Raw genomic sequence first — 12540 nt, 5'->3', positions numbered from 1 at the left:
TCTGTGGGCCTGCAGCTCCTCACACACAGGCAGGCCAGGCAACTGCAATATGTATATAAAGGAAAAAAAAAAAGCAGACTAATGTTGCAGCCCTAAAAAGGGCTTTTTGGGGTGCTGTCAGGACGCTGTCCTTACAGCAGAGATCAGATGAGTCTTTCAGGACTGGAGTGGACACTGAATTCACTAGCCTAGCTATCGATTTCCCAATTAAATCAGCAGCAGTTACAGTCTCCCTCCTCTCACTAAGACTGCAGCTTCAGAATGAATCTAAAATGGATGCTGTGCAGGAGGTGGGAGGGTCTGGGAGGGAGGGTATGCTGCTGATTGGCTGGAATGTGTCTGCTGACTGTGAGGTACAGGGTCAAAGTTTGCTCAATGATGATGTATAGGGGGCGGACCGAACATCGCATGTGTTCGCCCGGCAGAGGCGAACGCGAACAAGCTATGTTCGCCGGGAACTGTTCGCCGTCGGATAGTTCGGGCCATCTCTACACATGAGCCATCACATGATTTTTTACCATGGTGATGGATCATGTGATGACCGGAGTGACATCACCACAGGTCCTTTACCTGTAATTAATGCTCACCACAGGTCCTGTTCAGCAAAGGAGACAGAAGGAGATGTCGGGTTACGTGATCAAGTGGACTAAGGTGAGTTAATTATTTTTTTTTAACCCCTCCAGCGCTAGTTTACTATGCATTCTGTATTCAGAATGCTATTATTTTCCCTTATAACTATGTTATAAGGGGAAATAATACAATCTACAGAACACCGATCCAAAGCCCAAACTTCTGTGAAGAAGTTCGGGTTTGGGTACCAAACATGCACGATTTTTCTCACGCGAGTGCAAAATGCATTACAATGTTTTGCACTCGCGCGGAAAAATCGCGGGTGTTCCCGCAACGCACCCGCTCATTTTCCCGCAACGCCCGTGTGAACCCAGCCTTAATTAAGTTAGACAGTCACCTTAATGACATCACTGAGACAGAGAGGGGAAGAATCCTCTCTGTCAGATGAAATGCAGGAGAGGAGCTTCGTGGACCTCAGAATCGGCACTAAAATCAGTACATTGATGTAGATTTTATACTTTATATTATAAACTTTTATTAATGTCAATGTCAAAACATCTAAGAGTAGGTTCATATATAAGTTAGGTTGCTTTAGTAGTCTGTTCCACCAGAGGAGCAGACTACCAGAGTTACCATATCTGACATAGCTGGACACTGCCGGGCACTGCCAGATCCCCATTTACTACAGGTGGGTTTCTGTCATAAATACCAGCTTTGTTCTGGAAGAAATAGCTCTGCATGCAGCAACAGACTATTGGATTGACCTAATGGAGATGTGAACAAAGCCTAAATGATGTGTTTATATCACCAGACAACCCCTTATACACATAACACCTCATATGATTCAAGCTACAAACCTCTTTCTAATGCAGAAGGGGTAAGCTTATTTAATGTATATAAAAATAGTCCACTTTATAGATGTTTTGCTTTTGCCAGTACATCCCTTTGTTTATGGATATAATGACTGCAGTAGAGCAGATTTTGTGCTTCCTTTATTTATTTAAAGGGAATTAGTACATGATTACTTACGTAAATCTAGTAGTCCTTTTTGATATTTTCCGTTTAATCCCTGCTGCCTATGTTCATATTAATTACTGCTTAATTATTAATGGTTAACTTCATTGAAAGTTTTGTGTTTATTTAAGCAAACACATTACTGATTTTTCTTGGTAAATGGGTCATGAATTTGTAATAAGTCAATATTATAAATTGCAAATGGGAAAATAGATTTGTTTTTCTTGTTTCTTGTTTGATTTTTTTTGGGAAAAAACTATTATAGCTTGTCTACAGAATGAAGAATATGCAGAGTTCTAAGAATTTGTACCAGACCTATGACATACATACAGACAAGTTGCTATATCTTGATATGAATTCAAGGAATGTAATATCAATGCATACTCAGTGTAAGTTAATGGAATCAGCCAAATGAAGGGGCCATAGTGTTCTCAGAAGAACTGTGGTCCTTTCAATGTTTATCCACACCCAGTATCTTGCCCCTTTGCCTATGTCTGGCACTAGGGCTGGACTATAGCTCCACATGTAGATCAAGAGTGATGCCTCAAAAAACACTAGTCTAATAATTCTGTTATTTGAGAAGATCTAACAGGTTGAACCCCTAATGATCACATTGCCTATTCTAAAGCTCCTGCAATGGTGTTATACAAGAATGACAACTTATCACCTATCCCCAAATATATATATATATATAGTTGGTGGGATGCTAGGACCACCTCTGATGATGAAAATAAGGGGCCTTTGTCCCTCATTTGAATGGAGTGGCAGTTAAGCAATGTAGTCGAGCAATAGTCAAAAGTTTTCACTGCCTCTTCGTTAGTGGTGCATCACCAAAAGTCCCAAAGAGTTTGAACAAAGAGTTGGTGAACATGGTCGACCATAGTCTCCATTTCAAGATGGGATCCTCATTCTCATCACTGAAAGGTGCCCTATTTGCCCCAACCGATCATATTTTGAGAATATGACAAATATAAAAACTAAAAACATACGTAAAGGAAACTCTGTAATCATTAAAAATATAGACAGTAATAAAAAAAAAAATTGTCATTTATTGTTCTTCTATTCGGTTAAATTTTTACTTTACTGAACAATATATAAATAAGAAATAGGGATACATATTTATTTTTGATGTGTACAAATTACATGCCATGACCGGTGCAAAGTCTAGGTCCCTAGAGAAGATTTGATGATGTAGCCAGCAAATTTGTCACAGTAAATGATGAAGTAGACCACAGTAATAGGTCAGACCTTCTATCATTTCTACATGTTTTTATTTTGCTACCTTTCTTTTAGATTTGTTGTTGACTATAGTAAGTCACGGAAGTCATGTGCATTAACGTAAGCATCTTAGATAAAGTTGGCATACTGCTCTGAACTATCATTAATTATATTGGTCACAACCAGCACTTTCCATCTTCAGAGACTCTTATGAAGGGCAAAATTTGACTCCCCTGATAAATACTCTCATAAGTATCTGTCAACAGAGAGATATTAATTATTGTCGTTGTCCTAATATAGGTATACTTTATCACAGCCTCAATCGTTACCTGTTCCATCTGTAATGTTATCCAGTGCCATAGAGAACATTATACAGTTGACTGATAGAGATACATGCACATATTTATCAACTAGTCTGATAGTAAAAAATGATACAATAAGTCTCTGTAGCACTATGGAAGTTTTCCAACTCACATAAACAATCAGAATTTTAAAAACTTTATTCATGTTTGTGAAAGGGGGAAATTAACAAATGGTAATAAATTTACTGGAGACAAAACATACACAGGAGTCCATAATTTGAATATTGCTTCTCTTAAGCAAATTCATTGCCTATCCTATTTTAATTTAATAATAGTCCAAAGGATTTGCAGCATTGTATTTCTCTAATGCATTGAAAATAGAAAATGATCTCAAACAGAACCTGGATTTGTGGATAAAAATTCCAATCTGAAGCAGTCCAGGTTTCTTGTTCACAGCAACACTGTAATAAATGAAGGTAACGGTGGCATGCCTTTAATGGCAGGACATGTAAAGGGCACTGTGACACCCAATTTTCTTCTACTAAGCAACACACACCTAAAAATGGTCCCGGCATAGACATGAGTGCGTAATGAAGGTGCCACCTGTGTCTGGGAAATCATGGAAGATGCTCGTGCTTGTCAGAAACACAAATGATCCTCTCTACTGGTGGTCTGCCCCTTCATCATGGGTGCGTGCATTCACATAACCATTGCTCCCAACATCTCCTAACAGCTAGGTCAGAAAAGCCTAGATGGCAGGCAGTTCATTGAAATGACTATCCTGCTTCTCTCAGTCCTATGCTACACCCCCTCTAAGGCCTTATTCGCACAGTCAGTGTTTGGTCAGTGATTTCCATCAGTGATTTTGAGCCAAAACCAAGTGCGGGTCCAAAACACAGAACAGGTGCAGATCTTTCCCTTCTACCTTATGTCTGTGTAGGATCCACTCCTGGTTTTGGCTCACAATCACTGATGGAAATCACTGACCAAACACTGACTGTGTGAATGAAGCCTAAAAGTCTGTCAACTAGGCAAAATGTCTTTAATTGGCTAGCAGTCAAAAATCTCTCACCAAGAGGTACAGTACCCAAAAGTAGCCTCTGAGAGTTTTATTTTTTTATAGGGTAGCAGGGGAAGCACTTTTGGCATATATGGCATGGCCCAGTGTCAAACCAGACCACACCTATAATCATTTATATATCTGTCTGAGACATAACTGCATGCCAAATTTTGAAGCACTGAAAAATGAAAGGTGAAATCTGATTGGTTGCTATGGGCAACTAAGCCAGCTCTATCTTATACCAGTTAGATAAATCTCCCCTATTGTCATATATATGTTTATTAGGTTGCCAGCATGTAGTTCCATGATGATTCTTTGTGGTGGGTGCAAATACTTATTTTTTGTTCGAAACTATTTTTAATAAAATTTTCTTGGGTAATTAAAGTGTAAATGTCATTTTTTAATGTTTAGGGGCAGTGATACTGAACATTTTTGTAATATACTTTAATTACTGAAATGAAGTGGCCCATTTCTTGTATACTGACTGCTCACTATTCAGAAGGCAGGGAGACAATAGCTGTTCTCCACTGTATAGAGACAGCCTTCTTAATAGCCAGCGCTCAGCGCTCACTGCTTGCATGAATTCTTCTAGCCACCCGCTTCTTACACATCGTTCCCTGCTTACACAGATAGCAGTGAGACAAGGAACTATATATATATATATATATATATATATATATATATATATATATATATATATATATATATATATAGAGAGAGAGAGAGAGATAGTTTTAGGGCTATATAGTATAGGAGAGAGGCAGTGAGCAGCAGGATACATCTCCACTGTTGAGTAAATAGAAGACAGGGAGTGCTGATAATGCAAGAAAAGGGCCACTTCAGATATATTTTTCTAATAGAAACGTGCAATTTCAGTAATTAAAGTATGTTACAAAAATAGTCATTACATCTGCCCCTACACATTACAAAAAAAATAAAAATAAATGACAGTTACACTTTAAGCAGAGAGTGACCTGCGCTGAAGCTCAGAAGATAAAGCTATGTCACTTGAATTGCATAAGTTGAATCATTTACTAGCAATACTAGGTGAATTAATACCCAATTTGAAAACTTTCCCAGCATATCGCTAGGACATGCCCTTACTTTCTGGATAGTGGGGATTCCCCCCAAAGACCCTCATTGATCTCTAGAATGAAGGGGACACAGCTCTGGTTAAGCATTGCTGCTCCAGCCTGCTGTTCAGGAAACACTTGAATGGGCCTGTTTTTGTCATTCTCACCACTGCAGATGAGTGTTGCTGTAGTGGAAAAAAAACTGAAGAAACCTTAGTACTATCATTCTAAGGATTTGGTGGGGATCAAAGATGAGCAAATGACCTACAATTTGTTGTGGTCGATTTAATGTAAAATTCGATTAGGGTATAAATCAAATCTACCCAAACTGAAATTCCAGATTAATTGTTTGGTAAAGCTAAACAGGTCTTTGAATTTGCAGAAAATATATTTTTGGAAATAATGTATTTCATCTCTTGCCATGAGACTCCTGTAATAATGAAGAAATGCTGCAAATGAAACAATGACTAAGGAGCATGAGTTTGGTAGCATGATATGATGACCTAAAGTTGAAATGATAAATTATATTTATAAAATAGCGCAAATATACATGTAATGTGCTCTCTTTAACCATAATTATCTTTTACATATTCACCTTCTAAACAATGGTGCTGCCTCCCAAATATTACTGTGGGCATGATTCCAATTATGAGTACTATATAGAATGGTAAAATATGTATTCTTGTTGGATTTTGTTATTAGATTGTATTATTTGTTTTGTTGTTATTATTATACCTATAAAATAATGTAACTATTGTATATTCATTATTTGCTATGAAATATTTGTACAACAATGATTTGTTACAACTTAAATGCTTATAATGTATGAGGTACCTTGAATTGACTATAATCTTTGTTTTTCCAGCGTGTGATACTCTCAGTCAATGCACCTTCCTGCATTAAACATGTATAAAATATCACATATATAGTCGGCAACTTATCTATGAAATCATAACTTTTTAAAATATATTTTCTGTCTTACAGTAAATGAGGGAGGTATAAAACAAGCATCAAATATGTGTCCTGATCCGGGAGAACCAGAAAATGGGAAAAGAATAGGCTCTAATTTTAGGTAAAATTTTGATCCAAGTAAAGATCATATAGAAGGTTTATGTTAAGACATGACATAATAAATATACTAATGGATTCCGATAGAAATACTAACCGATGATGCAATGCTGCTTTCTCCCTTCCATCTTTTATTACTAAACATTTTCTTTTTTGTAGGTGTGTTTAGCCGGAAGCAAATTATGCTCATCAGATTTTTCCAATTTGCAGAATAATTTGTTACAAACCATTGCTATTAAAATGCACCTACATCTAAGGTTGACCTTGCATGAACACCTTCAACTAATATGATTGTTACATATACTTACCATTCATATTCTTTAACCATTAAAATAACTTCCAATGTCTTCCAAAAAAAAATATATACCTTATCCATTGTACACCTTCTTGTAAGAGATAAGTACTTAGCTAAGCATTTTTATCTAGCTACTGTTCTACTGTTTTAACGTATCTCAATTTGCTAAGTATATATATACACTCACCTAAAGAATTATTAGGAACACCTGTTCTATTTCTCATTAATGCAATTATCTAGTCAACCAATCACATGGCAGTTGCTTCAATGCATTTAGGGGTGTAGTCCTGGTCAAGACAATCTCCTGAACTCCAAACTGAATGTCAGAATGGGAAAGAAAGGTGATTTAAGCAATTTTGAGCGTGGCATGGTTGTTGGTGCCAGACGGGCCGGTCTGAGTATTTCACAATCTGCTCAGTTACTGGGATTTTCACGCACAACCATTTCTAGGGTTTAAAAGAATGGTGTGAAAAGGGAAAAACATCCAGTATGCGGCAGTCCTGTGGGCAAAAATGCCTTGTGGATGCTAGAGGTCAGAGGAGAATGGGCCGACTGATTCAAGCTGATAGAAGAGCAACGTTGACTGAAATAACCACTCGTTACAACCGAGGTATGCAGCAAAGCATTTGTGAAGCCACAACACGCACAACCTTGAGGCGGATGGGCTACAACAGCAGAAGACCCCACCGGGTACCACTCATCTCCACTACAAATAGGAAAAAAAGGCTACAATTTGCACGAGCTCACTAAAATTGGACTGTTGAAGACTGGAAAAATGTTGCCTGATCTGATGAGTCTCGATTTCTGTTGAGACATTCAAATGGTAGAGTCCAAATTTGGTGTAAACAGAATGAGAACATGTATCCATCCTCTGATGGCTACTTCCAGCAGGATAATGCACCATGTCACAAAGCTCGAATCATTTCAAATTGGTTTCTTGAACATGACAATGAGTTAACTGTACTAAAATGTCCCCCACAGTCACCAGATCTCAACCCAATAGAGCATCTTTGGGATTTGGTGCATCCCTCAAATCTCCATCAACTGCAAGATGCTATCCTATCAATATGGGCCAACATTTCTAAAGAATGCTATCAGCACCTTGTTGAATCAATGCCACGTAGAATTAAGGCAGTTCTGAAGGCAAAAGGGGGTCCAACACGGTATTAGTATGGTGTTCCTAATAATTCTTTAGGTGAGTGTATATTATATATATATATATATATATATATATATATATATTATATACAGTATATATAAGATATATAGATAAGCACAAAAGGCAGCACACTCCACTGTATGAAAAATAGCAAAAAGGTATTTTATTTATGTTATTGCATGGGTGAATACAAGACTTGTTTACTATTTTTCATACATTGGAGTGTGCTGCCTTTTTGTGCCTTGTTTATTAGGATATAATCAAATCCCTGTGGACTTGCACCTTGTTTTTTCTCTTTTTTTCCTCTGGTGCTGCTATGTTTGTGTGTTTGTTTAGATAGATAGATAGATAGATAGATAGATAGATAGATAGATAGATAGATAGATAGATAGATAGATAACAGATATATGGATGGACACATAGATAGATAGATACTGTATGGAGTAGATAGATAAATAGATGTTAGAAAGATAGATAGATAGATAGATATTAGATAGCTATATAGATGTTCGATAGGTAGACAGATAGATACAAAGATATGGAAAACGTAGGTAGCTCATACGTAGCTGATTGGCTCATTTCTAACATAGATAGATAGATAGATAGATAGATAGATAGATAGATAGATAGATAGATACAGTTTTGCTATAATTGCCCCTATTTTACAAACATAAATTCACCTTTAACTAACTAAATGTGAATGCAATGAATCCACACTGTAAATATAAAGGATGATTTTCTGGATTGTCAATGTCCATTGTTTCTTTTTTCAAAAGAGTCAAGGTCTACATTTGAATCAATTCACACTTTGAACTACTCAGACAATAATATTTTATTAAAATCATTTCTCATGTGAGCCGCAGTGTGCAGATTAATGAGTAATAATGGAAGACTTGATATATGGTGTAATTTAGAGCAGTGTTAGAAGAGGTTCTTTAACCATTGGCTATATGCCTGCAATGCATTTATTATAGATGAGCATATACATCATTGAACCATGTTAAAGGTAAGTGTTAATACCTGGAAGATGTCCCCAAGAAACAGCAATGTCCCAGAAAATCTACTGATGGAAGAAAACATTTAGTTCCACTGCTAATGCCCAGAATCATTAAATCACAGAACCACCACATTAGATGCAGTGCACATTGGACATGTCTTAAAGGAGCTGTCCTGCTTATTTTTATTTTTTCCCCACACCTCCACCCAATAATTCCTGTAAAGATCTCTATACTTGCCTGCTTCCCGCTGCTCTGTTCTGGATCCACAGCTCCTCGGCTGTCTTTACTGGACTTCTGGTCCCCATCTGTCAACTTCTGCATGGATGGCTGGCTTGTGCCACTGCAGCCAATGATTGACCTCAGCATTGATGTGTCCCCAAGAGACACATCATTGTTGGGTTAATACCTCTTGGGACATGTCACCAATGGGACCTGTCGTTGGTTACAGCAGCGCCCGGGACCCCATCCTTGTGGAAATTTATAGATGGACACTGGTGGTTCAGTGAAGACAGCATGGGTTTCATAGAGTGACAGGGCAAGCATTGATCTCTTCATAGGTACTATAGGGTGGGGGATATATTTATATATATATATATTTTAAAGAACCTTCACAAACCCATTTAAAATGGCCATACACTTTAGATAAATGTTGGTCAACCCCACCAAATTTGAAGAAACCAGAACTTTTCCCTAATGGCAGATGTTGGAGAAAAAAAGGATCCAGATATTTAATTTTGACTGTCTGACCCTGTGTGAGAAGTAAGCCAGAGGTGTCTCCTCATTCAGTGCACAAGCATATTCCTCGAGTGTGCATGTGTGCTGTGGAGCCAGGAGACAACTGTCACCCATAATAACTTTCTGCTAAACACTATCTAATCTGTATGCCAGCCTTACAATTTAAACATATCCATAGTGCTCTATGTATCTGATGGAGGCCTAAAGAGTGTCCTTTTGGCCTCAGTTTGGGTCATATCTGTCATAATACCTTTTTTAATGATATAGAAAATAGCAAAGGATATTTTTTATTTTCCTTTTTTCTGAGGCACCTGAACTTAGGGTCATGAAATACAGACAGCTTGTTCAACACACATTGTTATTTGCCACATTGGCAAAAAAATTGATGACCCCCATGAAGATACATTCCCCATGGTTTGTCTAGTTTTGGGAGACCTTGGAAAACATCCCTCAATATTCTCATCACTAAACTACTATTTTATTCTATAATATTGTGTCCTGTTATTTTTTTTATTATAGCCTTGGTGCAGCAGTTCTGTTTTCGTGTGATGAAGATTATGTTCTTCAAGGTGAAAAAAAAATCACTTGTCAAAGGATTGCAGATGTTTTTGCAGCTTGGAGTGATCACAGACCTGTTTGTAAAGGTAAGAAGCAAATAAACTTTAAAGAGAATGTATTACCTTACTAACAATTTATACTGAAACATACATTCTTTGCATATTTAAATTCAATTTTCTTTACATAATTATGGGGTAACTATTATGCTGCAAGAAAACCAATATAGAGATATGCTTTTCAACAAAATTAAGTCAAAAAATGACCTGTTCGCATCTTTTAGAGAGTGCTGTGAGCATGCTTTGTAACCTTTGCACAGGTCGCTGTGAAGTAAGGCAGCGGGTGAAGAGGTTAGCAATGCTCATCACAAGATATGAGAAAATTTCAATTCAGGTCTAATTCAGCAAAATCGGCCATATGGTTTGATTTGGTCCAAAAATATTCAACCCTATAAAAATGGTGTCAATTGCTAAAAAAAATTACTTTCTCTCTCTCTATCGCTCTCTCTCTTTCTGTTTTAATTTATCTCTATCCTTCTTTCTCTCCTCATATGATTATCCCGTATCAAATAACACAAAATTCAGGTTCATTAGATTCAGAACTTTTTGGAAAATCATAGTTGTATTTTTGAATTGATTCACTCATCCAGGGGAAGACTAGGAATTTAAAGTGGCCCTGGGGAAAAATAAATAAAAAAATAGAAGTGCCCCAGTAAAGCCCTATAGTGCACCCAGTTCAGTTATAAAGGTGATCCCCAGTAAAGCCATATAGTGCCCCCAGTAATGACCCCATTGGCAGACATGCCTTCAGAAAAGTTCTATAGTTCCCCTAGTAGTAGAAATGCCCCTAATAAAGCTCTGTAGCTCCCCAGGTAATACCACCATTGGTCCCTAATTGGCCAGATATAAAAGAAAATCAAATACTCACCTGGGTTCCTCTTCTGACCTGCAGCCTGAGAGGCCTTTGCCCCAGTGCAGGAGGTCACAATTATATCATCATGGCATCTTGGTCCCGGGAAAGCAGTCACAATGATGTTTTCACTCCACAACCGCATGTATCATTCTACCGCCCCATAAGCTTCAGGCCTAGCAGCTTGAGGTCTATGAGGGTGAACGGCAGGGCAGAGGGTCATTAACTGTCCATGGGTTATATCAGGTATGGCAGCTGGGCTCCAATGGAGTCAATAGGGCATAGCTGCGATAACACACACACAACCTGAGGACAGGTGTAGTACTGTTTTTGGCAGAAAGCAACTATATTTTTTAAATCCTGGAAATCCCTTTAAATAATATCTTATGCCAGATCAGAAAGTTACATAAGGTGGATAGTTCTAAAATGTTAACGTCATAAATAATGATAAAGCAATGGTAAATGGGGCGTCTGGGTCAATGATTCCAAACCAGGAAGGACAAATAAAGAGGTAGCGGCATTGTGGCATTATCAACCATTTCTCCTACACAGAATTAGTAATAGAAAGAGAAAATGAGATTTAGTGTCGTGATATTTCCTGTGCTGACAGCACATTGACAATGAGGGCATTGAAGAATTTGTAAGCACTTACTGAAAAATGAGGAAGCAGTGAGGTTGAAAGAGTTTGTGAACACCGAGGAAGATTACTGCACGTTAATGTAATGTAGAGTCAGAAGGACACATCCTCTGAATATTAACTCTTTGGGTATCCTTTACAGTATTTGGCAATTTTGTGGGTTGGAACATATTAATAGTGTAAATCTTTCTTCTTATTACAGATTCATTTCCCTATTACAAGCTATTAATGTTTGACTCTAGGTTCCTGCGGACACACATTTCTGTATGCATACTATTAACATCCAGATATAAATGTTATACTATACGAAATATATGGAACGGTTGTAAAATTCAGGAAAGCAATGTTTTGAAAAAGGACATCACATTACCAAGGGTGGATTTGTACTGCAATTCTCCCAGAGGTTACACATGATTACTGTGGGATGGAGGGGGGTCTTAACAGTAATAAACTTAAAGGGACACTTCTTAAATATGTATATTAAATGGGTGGATGATTTTCTGGATACGTTTTTGAAGTCATTCTGTGTATTCCACTTCCTATCTTGGTTCTCTAGCTTCTTTTTTTTTTTCACTTTTACCATGGCAGTATTTCTATTTGCTTCGGCAAGAGAGATCCCTTATAGCGAATCAATTAGAGCACCGCACATTACACTAATCTATTCAATGCTTTTCTGTGGACATATTTATCTAAGCTTATCAAGAGAACAATATAGCCGCCATACCAGTTCTATACTTACTAATACTACTAATATCATGGGGATTAACTTGCTGATAACATGCTCCCATTACAGTAGCAGTAAAATGACAATGCATTACCTACAGTATCTATATAAGTGGTCTTAAAAGAAAAGCAGACAAAAAGAAAAAAAAAATGAAAAGCTGACTCTGAATATCAAATACTCCTTTTGAATGGAAGGGTCCCTTTAATACTGTAAGCTGTCTAAG

General features: G+C 37.4%; 1 protein-coding gene across 1 annotated transcript in view; it reads left to right on the top strand.

Moving 5' to 3' along the window:
* The window catches only part of CSMD3 (CUB and Sushi multiple domains 3), a 1177406-nt gene that overhangs the window by 233601 nt on the left and 931265 nt on the right, over positions 1–12540 (top strand). Inside the window, exons 6-7 of the mRNA XM_040431881.1 lie at positions 6222–6309; positions 10012–10136. Of these exons, the coding sequence (XP_040287815.1) occupies positions 6222–6309; positions 10012–10136 (213 nt within the window). The remainder of the gene's footprint in view (positions 1–6221; positions 6310–10011; positions 10137–12540) is intronic.

This window comes from Bufo bufo, chromosome 5, assembly GCF_905171765.1.
Source record: "Bufo bufo chromosome 5, aBufBuf1.1, whole genome shotgun sequence".
Classification (NCBI taxonomy): domain Eukaryota; kingdom Metazoa; phylum Chordata; class Amphibia; order Anura; family Bufonidae; genus Bufo; species Bufo bufo.
The sequence above is the reverse complement of the archived record's forward strand: the minus strand, read 5'-3'. Positions and strand labels throughout refer to the sequence as shown.